The 19895-nt window shown below is 32.3% G+C and overlaps 1 protein-coding gene across 8 annotated transcripts in view; it reads left to right on the forward strand.

Annotated features, from left to right (window-relative positions):
• LOC127723161 (neuronal calcium sensor 2-like) overlaps positions 1-8579 on the forward strand; it is a 104970-nt gene extending 96391 nt beyond the window's left edge. For all 8 annotated transcript variants that reach the window (XM_052229690.1, XM_052229668.1, XM_052229684.1 and 5 more), the window contains 2 exons: positions 4901-5173; positions 7899-8579. In XM_052229690.1, coding sequence (XP_052085650.1) covers positions 4901-5173; positions 7899-8096 — 471 coding nt within the window. In that variant the 3' untranslated portion in view covers positions 8097-8579. The remainder of the gene's footprint in view (positions 1-4900; positions 5174-7898) is intronic.
• The last annotated feature ends 11316 nt before the right edge of the window (positions 8580-19895 follow it).

The following is a 19895-nucleotide window of genomic DNA, read 5'->3' on the forward strand; positions in this document are numbered from 1 at the left end:
AAATATAACTTAAAGATTTCACACATTATGCACAGATAAATTTACTCTTTATGCTAGCTATTCATATAAACAAAATACAAATTTCCTGTAGGCTTGTATGGCGAATTTGTGACAACCATAAAATCAAGTACCAACTAAACCACTGTATATGAATGACAAATTCACAGGAAGTCGTTATTGATTTGAGGAGACATTTTAATCAGTTTGGTTCCTTGTGTGTTTATACAAATTTGGATTTTAATATGTAAAAAGGAGATTTGAGGTATACATCAATGAGTTAACATTCAAGTATGTGGATGCATTTAAGTTTGTAATTGGCATACATAACTCAAAAGAGACACGAACTTTAAAAAAAAAAAAATAAGCAACATTTTGCACTTCTGTGATGGTTTTATCCATACCTATGCCAATGCAACTTGTTTCCACTGAAACAACACAAAATTACATGCTGAGAAAGTAAAATCTTATTTGAAAATTATAAATGAAAAAAAAAAAATTGTTTTATGGTATTAAAGTAGTTAAATATTTTCGACATTTGAAAATGATAAAAGTACAGTACAAATGTATACTCCTGTTTGTTTTTCATACAGGTTTTTTTTTTTTAGGAAATGAACTTATCAGAAATCTTGTGACACACAGTAGTAAACACTTGAACAAGTTTGCATGTTAAACTCTTCTAAAGATTTTCTCCATATCAATTCTAGTTATCTCATGAATCATTATAGTGATTAATTATTGAGCGCAGAGAAGCTGGGATAAAAAGATAATTGTGGTTACACTATGTTAGTCACAAGTTTGATAAAGGCATTACCCCATATCTTTAGTTATTAGAAGTTAATATGAAACCTCTTTTATCTGGTCTAAGTTACAAGCAGTATTGGAATGAAATGTCAATATTGATGTTGTGTTTTATCTTTTTGTGCATAAGTCGGTTAAAAAGCATTTATGATTACATTTTCCTTCTGAAGATTTTTTCTTAGATTTGTGTTCATCACCTTGAGATAGACAATGTTGCAAAACAATCATTATTGGTAACAACTTCTTTTGCCAAGGGATGTTTAATATGTAAACTGTGAAGTCCCTATGTGAATGTTTCATCCAATTACAGAAAATTGAAACTGACATGGATTAGAGAAGGATAAGTTCTTGGAATATTAGGGGAAAGATTCCTATTTCATAAACTGTACATATACAGTTGATTATGAATACACTGTGCTTTAATATGTATTTGACTGTGGAGGGGGGGATTTTATTAGGAATAAAATGACCAATCTATATCTTTTGGTTTTCAAGATAAAAATCATCCAAAATTTGGGTACCTTTGCAGTTTATGAGAGATATAACCTGAACATAAAAAGATTTTGAAATCTGAATAAGGCTACTACTTAGACATGTTGTCATCTAAATATCTATCACAGATAGAGAAATAGACCATGTACACCCATACAACAGAAACAGGGTTAATTCTGATCAACTATTATATGAATAAAAGAAGATAATGGGTATACATCAATAAGACAGCAACCCTACAACAAAATAAACCTAAAGACATCTAGAGGTAAACATACTGTCACCAACATGAGGCATGATATTCTAATGCAATTTTTCTGTAATAATTTTCTGATCTATTTTTTTTAGACCTACACGTCGCCTGTAAAACTGCATTTGCCATATTCAAATCCCAAATTCACAGCTGCATCTTGTCAACTGCAGTTCTGTTGCTCCTTAAGTTTCTACAATAAATCAAGCCTTAAATTTTCCAAAGTCTAAATAATAGATCTACAAATTCCCTAAATGACAAATAAAAACAAAAAGATACAAGAAAATCAACCACTGTAATGGTTCCTGGGCAGGTTAATAATTTGGATGGGGTTAAACTTATCTTTTTTACATATTAACATGTTCTTTTTGTAATCATGATAAGTGAAAAAACAAAAAAATACATGAAATAACATATAATAGAAACAGAACTGGAAAAACCATTAACTCTTATGCAGAACAAAAACACATGTAAAACAATAATAAATAATACTGAATAAAAGAATGCTTGGGGCTACTGACAGCAAAGTAATTACTTAGTCTGCAGTTACTGACAGCACAAAGTACTTACTTGGCCTGCAGTTACTGACAGCACAAAGTAATTACTTAGTCTGCAGTTACTGACAGCACAAAGTTCTTACTTAGCCTGCAGTTACTGACAGCACAAAGTAATTACTTAGCCTGCAGTTACTGACAGCACAAAGTTATTACTTAGTCTGCAGTTACTGACAGCACAAAGTAATAACTTAACCTGCAGTTACTGACAGCACAAAGTTCTTACTTAGCCTGCAGTTACTGACAGTTCAAAGTACTTACTTAGCCTGCAGTTACTGACAACACAAAGTATTTACTTAGCTTGCAGTTACTGACAGCACAAAGTACTTGCTTAGTCTGCAGTTACTGACAGCACAATCTACTTACTTAGCCTGCAGTGACTGACAGCATAATGTACTTACTTAGCCTGCAGTGACTGACTGCACAAAGTATTTACTTATCCTGCAGTTACTGACAGCACAAAGTTCTTGCATAGTCTGCAGTTACTGCACAAAATACTTACTTAGCCTGCAGGTACTGACAGCAAAAAATACTCACTTAGCCTGTAGTTACTGACATCATAAATTACTTACTTAGCCTGCAGTTACTGACATCACAAAGAACTGTCATAGCCTGCAGTTACTGACAACACAAAGTACTTACTTAACCTGCAGTTACTGACATCACAAAGTACTAACATAGCCTGCACTTACTGACAGCACAAAGTACTTACTTAGTCTGTAGGTACTGACAGCACAAAGTACTGGCTTAGCCTGCAGTTACTGATAGCACAAATTACTTACTTAACCTGCAGTTACTGACTGCACAAAGTACTTACTTAGCATGCAGTTACTAACAGCACAAAGTACTTACTAAGCCTGCAGTTACTGACAGCACAAAGTAATTACTTAGTCTGCAGTTACTGACAGCACAAAGTAATTACTTAGTCTGCAGTTACTGACAGCAAAAAGTACTTACTTAGCCTGCAGTTACTGATAGCAGAAAGTACTTTCTTGGCCTACAGGTACTGACAGCACAAAATACTCTCTTAGACTACAGTAATTGACAACACAAAATGCTTACTTAATCTGCAGTTATTGACATCACAAAGTACTGGCTTAGCTAGAGAAATTTAATATTCATTATAATATTAACTTTGTAGAAAAAAATTATAATTGCAAATTAACTTATTTTATGTAAATTTCATACCATAGCAGATTTACCATGTGATCAAGACTTTCAGAGAATATAAAGGAATCAGGAATTATATCTTGTAGCAAGACAGTGACCATAAATGTTTTATGAAAAAACCTAGATGAAATTGATTGATATGGAAAGAGCCATTGGATTACAGTTTATTATTCAAAACAAGATATTCTTTTTTTAAAACAATACATTAATCTTATATTTATAATACACTTCCTGAATCACCAGACCAATGTTTGATAGCTAGTGGTTTGCTCCATCAGATAAATTCTTATTATACACACATTTTCGTTAGCTTGGTTGTACTAACAAAGAAACCTGATGTATTATTTAATCAACTTCAGACAGAATAGATATACGAAAATGGAATATATCAATTATTCCTAGGAAACTCATTAAAAGCCACAACACAAAAGGTTTTTGTCAAACATTTTTTAAACCAAATTGAAAAGAGTGACAGAGTTCCCGGACATAACATTGCAACCAAAACCAATTTCCTTGCAACTGGTCAATTTGAATTAAATATAATCTAGAGCTGTTTTAACAATCATTGGGAACAAATATCAAGAAACTTAATTAGCTTGTGTATGGTTTCTCTCGTAAAATTGGTTGACATTTATCTGTCCCATGTAAACATGGTATGCTCTAACTTGAGGTTTCTTTGACATTTATTGGGGTTTGAGGAGCATGACTTAAAAGTAAGAAAAGGCAAACAAATATCATTTGAAAGACTTTGTTGGAATTAAAATCAGAATTACAATTTCTAAACTTTCAAATAAAGCGTTAGGAATTTAGATTGGTCTGACCCACAAAAACAGTGATTCATTTCTCAAAAAATCTTACAGGAAAAAAACTTATAAGTCATGAACATTTCAGTTTAACTTATGACAAATTAATTTTTGTCGTAAGATTATTTGTGAAAATAAATATAAGGATAGGTTTATCTTCTCATTTAAAGCAAAATCTAGTAGGATCTCATGAATTTGCCTTATTCAAACTTAAAGATTTGTTATCACATTGACATTCTAGCTGAAAGCTTCCATTTTTAATCTAAAATATTTGTTATGTTTTTCAGACTGTCTGCATAATAGCATAAATGTGTGATTCATTCATTGTTTTTCATGATTTGAAATTTAAAACAAAATTCAGTAGGATATATGGATTCACAGACAAGTTGATCAGATTGTGTGCATAGTTTCAAGGTTTTAGAAAATCTTGACTTGTCAGCAGAAGGCATCAAATTTAATAATAATGGCAGATAATTTGTTGGAAAGATGGAAAGGTTCACTCTTTTTCATCTTTTATGTATCCCTTTTAAGGTTTTGAGGTATTTAAGCTTTTTAATCAGACACAAATTTGACTATGTCAACACAGATTGGGGCTATTGGAACAATGCATTTTTTATCTTTTATTTAGCCGTGAATTTTTCAAAGAGAAAAAACTATACATATTGCACTTATCAAGTCTTGAAAATTAAAAAGAAATTGATCAAGGAAATTCTCGAAAAGTCAATAATAAATAAATCCCTCAATTTTTGTATTAAGGTCAAAAATGACTACCAAAAAGCAGTCTGAAACTATTGATGTTTAAGGTTTAAATTTAATTATTTCTATCATTTCAGCGAGACTGTCCAGAAGGTCTTCTTTCAAAGAACAAATTTTTAGAAGTGTACACAACATTCTTTCCGACAGGAAATCCAGACAAATTTTGTGAACATGTGTTTAGATCATTTGACGAAGACAACAGTGGTAAAATTGACTTCAAAGAATTTTTGTTAGCAATTAATATAACATCAGGTGGTAACCCACAGGATAAATTGAATTGGGCCTTTAGTATGTATGATATAGATGGGAATGGGACCATTGAGAAGAAAGAGATGGTAGAAATAATTGCTGTAAGTATGATAGCCTTAGAATTAAGCAATATAGTCTTAAAACTGAAGAAAAGAATTTCTGGTTGATGTAAGTCATCACATCCATGCAAACTCACGTTAAAAATAAAATGAAAGAAAATCATATTTAAATTAAAATGAACACCTGTCCTTGATTTCAAGATATGCCTGTTGTAGCATATTGAAATTGTTTCAAGAATAAAGCAGAATTAGAATTGTCTTAAATCAGATGGTTAAACTCTTGTAACTCTCAATCAACACACAGAAATAATTTCAAAATAAAGAAGTATCTTTCTTTCGCCAATTCAAATGATCCATACAAGTTTCATGAAATTTGATCTCAGAATTATCTAACTTTGTACATTGTGTTGACATATGGAGAGACAGGCAATGGCATACCATAATATGTCCAATCCATAAAAGGCATAAAAAATCCTATTAAAGGATTATATTCAATTTTCAATTTTCAAAAAAATTGTCTGCAAAATTTCTCAACCAACTGATTATATTTATTAAGAATCAAATGTCCTCTGTGACGTCTGGCTACTCTATAAGGGGCATACAACTTGTTAGTTTTGAGGAAATCCTCACATGATATCTACCTTTTAAGTATAAGTCGAATATCAAAATCCACCCTGTAGATATTTTTTTGTAATTACAAATTGTTCTTTTATTTTGTTGCCCATAATACAGTTAAAAAATTGCTTATGTATGACAAAACTTACAGAAACCAATTTGATCAGCGAGATATGAATAACCCAGTTTATTAAAGTCAACAAATCTAGATTTTTATTTGTATGTGTCAGTACCTATCTCCTGAATGATTAATTTTACCACTTTGTGTGTTATTTACAGAAACAAAAATGGCTAAAGTTTCTGATGCTGATGATGATATCTTATTTTATAATTTAAGACATTGTATTATAAATCATGACACTGTGTACTGTGTCTGATTTGTTTGTATAAGACCAAGAAAACTTATTTACATCTTACTGATAATGTGTCAAGAACCACAGATAGATAATAACTAGATTGGTTTTATATGAGTATTGAGGCCATCAGGGTTACATTTTTTATTGGTGGATGGGTCAATAATGACCATAACTGTCTCTTGCAGAGATTAAATTTACTTAAACTACTTCCTCGAAGGTTTGTTTTGTTAGGCATTGAATATGGTTGCTTGATTGTCAAGTTCATTTGATGGATAAACTTAAGCTTCCATTCCATTGGCAAGTCCTCATAAGGATTGTGAAAGGAAAGATCTAATTCATATGCTAGTGTTGTAAGAAACTAACATTTCCTAAATTCATGAATAAAAGGAGAAGGTACATTTGTGTGTTTTTAAAATTATCAAAAAATAAAAATGACACCATTTTTAGATACAATATTTAAAAGACTTAAAGAAAACAAATACCTTCCTTGCTCTGACAATTTTTGATATATTCTTTTAAAAGAGGTACTTTTAACGATTCACAGTATTCTTGTCATTCCTTTTAAAGATCATTTAGTCTGGCTGATTTTTAAAATCATTTAGATTTTAGAACATTGCCAATTTTTACATAATTTCTGGGAAAATTTCCTATAGTGTACTACCATATTTGAATGAAATAATTATTTCCAAAAAACTATACACTATGAAATCATTACAGTCTAAAACAATTGTACATTTTAAAATCTTTGCTGTCTAAAACTCTGTACATTATAAAATTATTACTGTAAAAATGGCTGTACATTATTAAATCAGTACTGTTAAAAAAATCATACATTATAAAATCAGTGCTGTACAAAACTCATACATTATAAAAATCAGTGCTGTTCAAAACTTGTACATCATAAAATCAGTGCTGTTCAAAACTTGCACATCATAAAAATCAGTGCTATTCAAATCTTGTACATTATAAAATCTGTGCTTTTCAAAACTTGCACATTATAAAATCACTTCTGTCCAAAAACACTGTACATTTTGAAATTATTCCTGACCAAAAAGATATATAAAATATATCTGCTTTAGGATGAAAGAGTAAAACTCTTCTAAACTGAACTGTTTGGAACTGAAATGTTTCTTTGAAAAAGATGTATGTTCAGTTTGCACAGGTTAACATTACTAAATATTATTAGTATGTTCTGATACAAGATAAAAAACAATATTAGGAGATGTTGTGTGATTGCCAATTAAACAACTACCCACCAGAGTTCAAATGAAGTAGCTGTTAGCAATAATAGGCAACCTTATGGCCTTCAACAATGAGAAAAACCCATACCGTATAGTCTTCTATAAAAGGCCCCGACATGAAAAATGTGAAAAAATAGAAACAAGAAAACCAAGGACCTAATTTATACAAAACAATTAATGAAAAAAAATATGATAGACATGAACCCACTTGAACCACTGAACTACAGGCTCCTGACTTGGGACAGGCACATAAAGAATGTGGGTGGTAAAACATGCTTGTGATTGCTTAACCCTCTTCTCAATAGTTCACTTTAGACAGGTTATCATTTATGCAGGGCCTAGATCTCTGTATAAATGAGTAAAAAGTTAATTTGGAGTACATGACAATGAGACAGCAACCCAACAATATATTTAAAACAGAAGACATTCAAAGGTAGCTTACAGTCAACAATATATATTTTTCAAATAAAAATTCAGTACGGTATGTCTAGACTCTAGAACAATATTCTATATTTGACTTCTAATTTGAAATGAAAAATGACTGTCTATTTACAGGCCATATACCATATGCTTGGATCAAACTTGTCAAATAACGAACTAGATACGCCAGCTGAGCGCACAGAAAAAATATTTGAAAAAATGGACATAAACAATGATGGTGTTCTAACAAAGAAAGAGTTCGTAGAAGGATGCATGAAAGATCAATTTCTCTATCAGATGTTAACAGCAGACGCTTGCCAGAATGAAGGATGAAACATTTTTTAAGAGAAATGTTTGCTTAAAATATTCCAGATCATTAAAATGTTTTTTAACTTTTTATTGAGAATCAGTGCAATCATTTTAGGATGGAAGCAAATTGACTTCTGACATACAAATGTACCAAGATGGAAAACAAACACAGCAGTGATATTCCGTAACAAATATTTGTAATGATTCTTTTACTATTTGCATAAAAAAGATAATCAAGTATTATTCTGACTAATTGAAGACCATTGTTTGTATTTAATTGATCCACACCAGAAGTATATAATGTGATTGTCATTCTGTGTAAATATTGATAGTTCATTTTCCATCAGTTTAAAATGTCGGAGTTCCATTCTCATCATTTTAATTACCACACTTTGTTTTATAAATATTTCTATTTGCTTTTAACTTTGTATAAGCCTTTCACATTATTTTTATTTTATGTTTATACTTGTTATTACTTCATTACAATTAAAATATCATCCATTTAAATCGTTGTATATAAAATAAAGTGGAATCAAGGTCTGATAAGGTCTGAAGTCGTGAGGTCATTTTCATGTAGATTTGTCAATATGGTATAGATACTATATAAAAGGTGAATAAGGTTTTCAGAATTGTTTTGATTTATTCAATTCATTTTTTTGCTTTCATGTATAAAAAGGATGTTAGATCAGAGCAATTTTTTCCATTCAACAGCCATCAATCAATCATTTTCTGGTTTGTTTTTTTTATTTTTATGCACTTCAAAATAAATTGTTGAAAGAATTATTTATTATATATTCCTTACACCAAATTTTCTGGAATTTATCTAAATATGGAAACAAAAGTTAAATTCATTGTAAAGTAAAATTCACAGAATTTTTTTTCAAAATACTAGTAAATAAAGGGTGAAATTAAGAAATGTATTTTTGGCACCTGTTCATTGAAAAGTGCTAAAATATTAATATATATAAAGCTTTATGACACCTCTCCATTTCAAATGAAAATCCATCAACTAGAAATCAGATTATTAAACCAAGAAAAAAAAGTAGAAAAATGAAAATAAGACTTTAAATTTGGTGTGTCTGAAGCACTTTTCTGGATTAACCTTCAGAAACGCTCAAACAAACAAAAATTGAAAGCCAAGGATCTATCACTACTTGAAATGTGAGAAACTTATAAACAAGAGAAAATGTTTTGCAGAAACAGATTAAGAGAAACAGTAAATAGAACAAAATTATCATCAAAATAAGATTTTCAAATAAGTGGTCATTACGGTCGAAATCTTTAGTTTTACCTCTTATTGGAGTTATTTCCCTTGAATGAGGATTTTTACCCTTTTTTGGGGCATTTCATTTGACAGTTTCATCCACAAAATCCATCATTATGAAATTCTGGATCTTGACTAGATTCAACTTGTGAAAGTTATTTTGTTTCGATTCAGGACGTTGTTAGAACTGATTAATCTCGTGTATTTGACAGTGCTACAATGTTATAAAGTAATTTGTTAATGTAGTTTATCCTTGGAGAAGTTTTGTTACAAATAATGCTGTTAGAATTGTTATCTTTACTGACCAATCAATATAGCGAGTTGTCACACTTTTTATGGCATTAATGGTAAAAGCATGGAAAAACTCTTATTTTTGAAATGACAAGAGCGTAAATGAACATCACAAATGTATTTAATGTAAATATTGTAATCTTCGTCATTATTGTTCAAGCAGGAAAACTGTTGGGCATAGAGTTACAAGAAATACAGATTAAAACATGGGAATTATGCAACATGTTCAGTTCTTAGAAAGAAAATAGACATGATTGATGGTGATTAGTTAGCTGTAACTGGTATTTTCTGTATGAGCTGACAGTAAATAAATTGATTGAGATTTTTTTTAAAACATGAATTCTAAAATGGTTTAATTTTCAAATACAGTTCACTTCGGTTATGTTCAACACAAACAAACATAAACGTTGCTACGTGAAGACAGCATTGGCAATATTTCAATTAGTTTAGATTGGTTTGGATTAATTTGGTTATAACAGTCTAGCTCACCTTTTTTTGTGTTGTCTTTTGTTTGACAAGGTTGCAAAGGTAAGGCTTAATTGTTCTATTTCTGGCAGTATCAACAATTTGTTGAAGTTTGTGTTAAGGTCAGTTTAAGGAGATTAACTAATGCAAAGTTAAGGATATTTGGTATGCAGTTGAAGAAGCATTTGCACATCTCATTTTCATAGAGGTTATTTGGTCACACTCCCTCAGTCATAGTCTATATACTAGTTCCAAGATACGGTAGTCATATATGTCAAAATGACTTTCATCACCACGTAACAAAAATGAAGGCATTGTCACTTCTAACACATGTTGAGTGAATGGGTGAAAAAGTTTGATGCTCATAATACTGCACAAAATATTTGTGAAATTAAAAACTTATTAGTTGGTCACCCTCTCTTCAGTTGTATGGGACATTGAGATTACATTCCTACGGAACATAAATTATTTCTAGACTACCTTGCAGAATGACGATCCTGAAGATGCTTGAAACTTTAATAGGTGCAGGGATACAGGTGTGCCGACTTCTATCTGGTAAATGACGTCATAAGAGAGTGGGCAATTGACGATCTTTTCCAGTGATTTCGAGAAATAGCCTATTGACTTAAACTTGTGCTTAGTTTAAATGTTTGTGTTAATTTGTGATTAGGTCAGTTTGACAGTAACCACTAATGGTAAGTTAATGATATTTGGTACGAAGTTGTATAAACATTAGCACATCTCATACATTTGAGATTATTTGGCCCTCCAAACCCAGTCATGATCTATTGTCTGGATGTTTTGCATAGTTTGTATCACCCCCTCTTTTAAAGTATTGCCATTTTAATATCAACATTTGCATCCTATCAAAATTATATTCAGATGAGCCATATTTCTGTCAACAGTTTATGTTTTTGTCTTTTTTTATAAAGCTTTGGTAATAGAAATACAAAGAATAGGATAAAACTATTGTCTATCATCAGTATAAAAGAAGATGTGGGGTATAAATCAGTAAGCTATTAATGGATCCTGCATTACCAGGGATAACAAAATGTGACATGATACAAAAGAGGTGTAAACTAATGATTTCAAACAACAACAAAAACAATTATGGCAGACAACAACCACTGGACCATGAACCTTGTTTTAAACAGGTCAGGTAAGCCTTTACCATTTCCAGAGACATATATAAACATGTGTATATATGTCTCTGCCATTTCCAACCTCCTCTGAATAAAGGTAAACTCTTGACAATTGGATCTTGATTGGTGGGATTGACCTTGTCATTATATTTCAGAACTATATTCTGCAGTTTCATCAATGTAAGAACCTCTAATTGGCCAATGCAGCCTCAACCAATTTAAAATGATGTAAATAAAGGTTGGATTGTTTTTTTAAACAATCGGCATTCCTATGGGAATCATCTACTCTTCTTCCCAACCTGTTCATTTATTCTTATGAGGTAGATTTTATACATAAGCTTAATCATTTATCGGTTTATAAATTATAAAGAAACAAGGTTTCAACTCCCTCAGGCAAAGTTGACCTTTATAGATGGATTTGGCTATTTTTTAATGTATTTTTTTTGTCATATGCTCTTCAACTGTTTCGGTTCTTATACACAGTCGGCTTTCAAATATTATACTTTGAGCATTCCTGATGAAGATAAATCCAGAAAAGCGCTTTGGACCCATGAAATTATTCAACGTGTTCGTTTTCATTTTTTTTCTTAAGAAAATGAAAAGAAATTAGCTTTATCATTTACTGACTTTACACTTTCTGTTATATAGATTATGGCCTCTCACTGAATAATTCAAAGTATTGTGACTATGTTGATGATACCAAATTCTCCAAATCTGTTAAAATACATACAACCTAAGTATATTTCCTCTTGCAATAGTATAAGCACATAAGACGTCGCTACCCTTTACACTAGCATTCATTATTCTGAACTTAATGACAGATTGAAGGCATTCTTCCAACTTTTTTACACAAAAAGAATGACCAACGTAGATACAAATATCTTTTAAGTTTTCATACTTTGTAAAACAAAATCATGATTCAAACGACAAATTCCCTGAAACGGGTATCCTCAAGAGGTTGATATTTCTATGGGAACCAGCTGTGCTCCTCTTCTTGACGACTTGTTCCTTTATTCATAAGATGCAGACAATACAGGAGAATTAAATTTTCTCATTGTGAACTTACCATTTCTAGCAGGATCGGCATATAAATGTTACAATAAGGAGACGTATGATTGCCAATGAGACAACTATCCATCAGAGACCAAATGCATGGGGATGAAAACACTAAAAAATGCCTTCTCAAATATATATCTTCCTGTTGATACGATATTCCAGGTCTTGAGTTTTCTATCATGATTAACCTTTATAGAGGTTTGCTGATTGCAAGGCGCCATTGAATCAAGGATTTCCTAATGGTTAAGTTGAAATCATCCCATCGAAAGTTTTATTGATGCAATCATGAACGCTATGAAATAACTCAAATCATGGATCATGGATGTGTTCCACTTGTATCCACAATCTCTCATATGGCAGAAACTTGGTTGGATTCATCAATCACAAACAGCCAAGTATTCCAACCAGAATACCTGTATAACCTCTACTGCAATGATAGAAAGGGAAATAAAACTGGGGGTGGATTCCTTAAAGCCATAAACAACAAGTTCCTAAGCACTGAAATACCAGAACTAGACACTAACTGTGAAATAATATGGGCACGAATACAACAAAAAGGCATAAAAGACCTTTACATATGCTCATATTATAAACATCTTACAAAGAGAGCCTCGCTCCCTCTATGAATTTGAAACAGCTGTCAATAGAGGCTCACAGAATAATACATGCGTAATCAACGGGGGTGACTAAAAACCGTACGCTAAGGAAAACAACATGCAGAACAACATTACCAGCTTAAAGATATTATTGATGACAATGGATTAACTCAATTAGTACAAAAGCCAACCAGAAATAAAAACACACTGGACCTTATTACCAACTGCCCAAGTAAAATGATGAGACTAGATGTCATACTAGGAAAATTAGACCATCATATCATATATGCAGAAATGAAAACCAATCCGAAGATAAACAACCAAAAGCCAAGACAAATCCAACTGTATAGAATAGATAAATGGGACAGCATAAAAGAAGATATGAATTTGCTTTAAATTAAAGTTCAAAAAGGAAGCCTGAACAAAAAGACAAACATAAGTATACTTTGGAATATGTTCAAGAAAGGCCTGGAAATAGTACTAACCAGGATATACTTTCCAAAATATGCAAGAACTAGGACAAAATACTATGGATAACCCAGGAAATCACAGTACTTATAAGCCGAAGAGACCGAGCCTACAAAAAGAAAAAGAAATCAAACCATGCTTCTGATATTAAAAGATTTAAACAACGGAAACAAACCATCCAAGGAAAACGAAGACAAGTCCGTTGGAAATATATAGAGAACACAATACCTCCAGAAGATTATAAGGACATTCGTTCACCAACAAAAAGATTCTGGACCTACATCAAATACAAGAAAAGTAATAAAAATGGAATAGCACCACTTAAAAGAAATGAGAAATTAGAAACTGTTCCAATAAACAAAGCAAATATACTTAATGATCAATTCCAATTAGTTTTCTCTGCTGCATGTCCGATCAGCAAAATATATTTTTAAAGAAAAAAACTTTTGACAGATCTACCAGAAAACTATCCAAACAGCGAAAATATTATCATCAATAACTATGGATGGGAGAAACAACTGAAAAATCAAGGTCCACACAAGGCTGCTGGACCAGACAACATCAAACCAATGATACTGAAAGAACTAGCCAGTGAAATTGCTCAAATCCTAATCATCATTTTCATTTTTCAATGGAGAAAGGAAAGATACCGGATGACTGGCGAACTGCAAATGTCACACATGCATACAAGAAAGGTCAGAAATACATACCAGCTAACTATAAGTCAATATCTCTAACATGTATCTGTTGCAAAATTATAAAACATATCGCCACCAGTAACATCATGAAACATGCAGAGGTAAATAACATCCTATACCCGCTACAGCATGGCTTCAAGAGTAAAAGATCATGCGAAACAAAACTCCTTAAATGTATTGACGATCTCACTTAAAATCTCGAATACTACAAACAATCAGATCTGCTAATACTGGACATTTCACAAGCGTTTGATAAGGTGTCCCACAGTCTATTCCTAAATAAACTACACCATTATGTCATCAGAAATAAGACAAATAAATGGATAAAGGAATTTCTCAGATAACAACTGCCATAAACTCTAAATAAACTGTCAAATGGGAAAAACTCTTGACAATGGGAGTTCCACCAAGAAAATGCAGCGTCCTCACGGTTACAAGAAAGTAAAATCCAATCAAGTGGGACTTCAATCTTCACAGACATACTTTGGAGCATGAAGCATCGACTTGACACCTGGGATGCACCATAGCAAATGATCCAGATTGGGGAGAACACACAAACAACATCACAGTAAAGCCAGCCAAAGCCTCGAAAACTCCACATCAGCTCAAAATCCATCAAAGAGCAAGCGTAGGAATATTGATAAGACCGCAAATGGGATGCGCCACCACAGTATGGGACCCGTAACAGCAAAACCACATAGATAAAATCGAAAAAGCACAAAGACGAACTGCACGCTATATACCCAGAAGACATTTAAATAGATTAAGTATCAGCAACATGATAAATGTAACTAAAAACTTTGAACCAGCTATTGGACCCCCAAAAAAATGGCCACGTATTCTTAATATAGATGATGTGTTATATCAAAAAAATTTATATGAATTCTTTATATTCGTATATTTAAAAGAAAATAAACTTAAGATATTTAGATGGAAATTACTACAACATATTCTACCTACAAAGAAACTTTTATTTAGGTGGAAAATTGTAAACAATAGTTTTTGTAACCGTTGTACACAAGAAAGAGATTACGATCACTTCTTTATACTATGTCCGTATTAAGAACTTTTTTGGAACACAATAAATGAAGTTTCAAAGAGAAGTAAAATAACTTTTAAGATAAAATTAAAACATTTAGTATTTGGATATAAAACTTCTGACGAAGAATATTTTTGTTTTAACTACTTTTTAACAATTAGATATAAGAAGAGGTGGTATGAGTGCCAATGAGACAACTCTATATCAAAGTCAAAATTGATAAAAGTAAACCATTATATGTCTAAGTACGGTCTTCAACACGGAGCATTTGCTCACACTGAACAGCAAGCTATAAAGGGCCCCAAAATTTACTAGTGTAAAACCATTCAAACGGGAAAACCAACGGTCTAATCTATATAAAAAACGAGAAACGAGAAACACTTATGAACCACATCAACAAACGACAACTACTGAACATCAGATTCCTGACGTAGGACAGGTGCAAACAATTGCAGCGGGTTTACACGTTTTAATGGTACCAAACCTTCACCCTTATCTGAAAAAATAGTGTAACATCACAGCATAGAAAGACACACTATAAAATATCAATTGAAATGGCTTAACTCAATCAAAAAACATATTAACACCAGTGAACATACACTGAACAAATAACTGTTAGTTTTTCAATTCACAAGTCGTATTACATATCTGATCAAAAGACAAAAAAATGTCAATGCTTTCTCAATTTTCATTAATGAATTCAATAGAAGAGTAAGTGTGACAATTCAAAATAATATGTTAGTAACCATTAGAAAACATTATGAGTGATATTAGTGAATATATATTTGATGTAATATGAATTTTACAACTAATTACTGCCCTGAGTAATTAGTGGAATGTAACAGGGAATATCAGGAAGAGCTTGTACTTCTGAAGGATATTGTAACAAGCCAGTAATTGAAATGAATATTTAATTATGTTGTTAAAAAAAAAGAAATAAAATGAAATACAGTCTTAAATGATATAAAAATGAATAAACCAACAATCAAATAAATTTAAGGAAGATTGATATGTCATGGAAAAATTAACAGACGTAAACCCAAAAACCACAGTAATAGGAACGAAGAATCGTTAGATTAAGCCTTATCTCTTATATATAGGTGGGGGAGGGGGTTCCTTATAAAATCAAAATCATAGGTAATAAGACGAAACGGAAAATAGTAGGGGGTTACTATAACAACGAATGGATAATATCCTTGGTTAATTGTTAAAGTGCCATTGTTTTTAGTCGGTGACTGGCTACTCTGCAGCAAACCCGCTATTTGAAAAAGCACGATTCTGATGTGATGTATCAATCCAGAAATATGCACATTATAAAGACAATGCTGCGACATAAAAACAGAAAGTTCCCAATATTAAAAAAAATTTTAAAACAATAGGAATATATCCGTCGTCATCTGTAAATACAGATATTCCATAACGGTCAACCAACTTGTGATGGCGTCCGTGAAATTTTCATTGGGATGCTTTCATCTTTACCACTTGGAACTCTTAGTTCAAAAGCTTCCTTGTAAACGGCAACCTTTTATTAAGGAAATCGTGATAGGAAATGCAAGCTGTGGAATATCGTATCAACTGGGAGATATATACTCCATATGCAGGCGCTGTTGGAATGTTGATACATAGAAATGGAAATCTCACAATTGGGAAGCTGAAATCATCTCTTTTGTCGTAAAGTTTTGTTCTCAACCGACCCTTGTTGTCAATTTTTAGATGTAAGACAAGATATGAGGCAGACTAAACTGAATCTGTTATATCTTTTATTTCAAGTTTAATCGCATATATGCGTTCAACATAGTCATTAAACTTTGAATTATTCAATGAGAGGACATCATCTATATAGCGGAAGGTGAAGTTAAAGGATAATGCGAGGTCCTTTCATTCTTCCTAAGAAGCTCTTGTATGGAGTCAGCCTCGTATGAACAAATCGGCAAGAGGAGGTTCACACTTGATTCCCATGGGAATGCCGATTGTTTGTTGAAAAACACGTCCTCCACACGTAACAAATATGTTGTCAATCAAGAAATCAAGCATATAATGTCACATTGTTTGAATCAGAGTAATTTTTTTTCACAAAGTACAATTCCTCCCTTCATAAGACACGATACTTGAATTTACGTTGGCCATTTTATTTTATGAAACAAAGCAGGACCAATTCTTTCAATTTGGCTTTTATTTTGGAATGAGGAATACTTGTGTAAAGGGTAGAATATTCAAATGTTTTAATACTGTTGCAAGAGGAAAAAGCCTAGATGTTATATACGCTAACAGATCTTCGGGTTTTTTAAGTATCCACATCTGATTCACGCAGCCCTTAGAGTAGGTAGCTTCACAATAAATTTGAAGCCTGGCTTTGATTGCTAATAAAATTGATGTTAACAACTTAGAAGAGGTTTCGTAGACCAGGTGATTGAAATATGACTTATTGAAAGGACATCATTCGTAACAGAAGACTAAACTAGATTAGAAATGCTATTTTCGCTTCTCTTGAGCCATACTGCAAACATATTTGATCGAATAAATATTAAGCTTAAATAGCTGTATAATACAGTAAAAGGTTAACTACTAAATGATTTCTTTAAAAAAAATAATTTCCTGGCTCCATTTTTGGTTTAGCAACTCAAAGTCCAGATATGTGTATAGTATATAATTTACCATGTCTGTATTTCCGTCCATTAAAGAGCTTCCTTTGTCGAGTTTCTGTCGCGATGAGGAAAGTAGTAGGGAACATGGAACAGATACTGCTCATGTATTTTTATCATAATATGTCAAAAAAGATATCAAGCATTGTTCAAAATTTGAACACTCTCTGTGCTTGCATCATTGGCGATTATGTTATCCGTATATGTAGACACAATTGCAATTCCTCCAAAATAAACGGTTTGTCGGCTGCATTTACCTTGGCATTTCCTTAATTTGTATATGTGAAGGGTGTCTTCATATTTCCATAATACAATCATGTTCTACCATTAGAAATATTACCAATGAGTGCACGAGTTATGTTCAAACGATACGTAACGAAATTTTCCATTGTTTCGTTTCTTTTGATTATCATATATTCTCTGCCTCTTCTCTGTATGGAATATATTTTTCTTGGTTCATCACAACGGCAAAGGTTTTCCTGATTGAGGAAAACTTTATTTACTTCTACATTGTATCACTTGACCACCAGCTGTTACGTGACAGGTATGGGTTGCGATGGTGCAACATTAAATATCGTATAATCATCAATATCGTATAAACTACATGTTCTCTGCTTTCAGTAATTTGTTTTAAAATTGATTCTTCAACAGACAGTTAGGAGGTGACTGCCAGACGAAAGATGCTTCATGCCATTTATCATTATGTTAAAGCTGGATCAGATAGAAAATTTGTATTATTTAAGTCTAACATTTTGAATATCCGCATGTAGCCCCAAAATTCTATCACTACAACAAGATGTGGAAGATTTGTTAAAAAATCACTAACGGATTTATCAGTAGCTGGATCAACTGCGGATTCATGAATTAATCGTCCGACATAAGATTAATTTATCTTTTCAGACAAACTTTGGTAGCAATTGCATGCTGATTTCATAAGAAATGTTGGAGATTTCCCTAGTTCAAAACATTTGTTAAAACAATCTCTGTACAATTGCATTGAATCTTTATCAGGTGATTTTATAATGGGCTTCCCTTTTTCCTCCAGCTTCACTTTGAGATTTCTTATCAGTTTTGAAAATTCAGACTGTTTTCATCTTTATCAGGTTTTCCACAAGTTGAAATGCGCTTCATATTTTTGATTTTTCGTTAACTTGGTTTACCGATGTTCAAATTAGAGGCAACATAATTGTAGATTACTGTTGTTCGATCTCGTTAACCCTGTTTAGATACACAAATCAAGGTAAAACAAAACATGAGGGAATAACATCAACTTGCAAGGCCATGTGTGACGACAAGGTAAGCGCCTACTGCTATGTATGTATTACCCACCAGTCGGTCAACATGTCACAATAGGAAACAGGACAAAATCGGTAATTTACAAATCAGACGACTATTCTAGTGTCTCCAAATCTAAGACCGCGAAAAAATCTCTTGTTAGGTGAGAGGCGGACACATCATAAATCTTGACTCGTAAATCCTTTGAAATATACACAATCAAGAGAAAAAAACTAAGGGAATAGCATGAAATCCAAACAGAGAGAGATACCGGATGCGTTGGCCTGGTAAATTTCTCCTGCTATACGCATGCATTGTCCCCCAAACAAATCCCATCAAATGTCAAAAACTAGGCGAAATGGGCCACGACATTGTGGCCAATGACAAACCAAAAGCAAGCATGAAGAAGAGGGACAATGGGCAAATGGAACCATCTTATTAAAACAAAAAGATCCGGTCATTATGTGTTATGATTGACTATAATAAAAAACAACAGTAATAGCAAAAATGCAAAACATGGTAACATTGCGAGTAAGACGCATTTGAGTTTTTTATACAACTCCCTGCTGCCTGCGTACAATTCGATTCAACAGTTGTAGACTTACGTCTAAGTCTGACAGTCAAATTGATAATGAAGACTACATTTTGGATATCATTCACATGTCATATAGTTTTATAATATTTGTTAGATAACAGACATTACATTAGCTTAAGTCACTTTACAATGTACAGACAGTTTGTGTAAATATGTTGAGCCTGTATAAAGTAAGCCATGTTAGTGCATGTTAGATTGGTCGATTCTTTGTTCAAGGATGTGCATTACAATTACTGTAATTATTGTTTGACGAAACCTCAAGAGTTTCTGCATGTATCATTTCATTAAGGAA

This window comes from Mytilus californianus, unplaced genomic scaffold (assembly GCF_021869535.1).
Source record: "Mytilus californianus isolate M0D057914Y unplaced genomic scaffold, xbMytCali1.0.p SCAF_1, whole genome shotgun sequence".
NCBI lineage: Eukaryota > Metazoa > Mollusca > Bivalvia > Mytilida > Mytilidae > Mytilus > Mytilus californianus.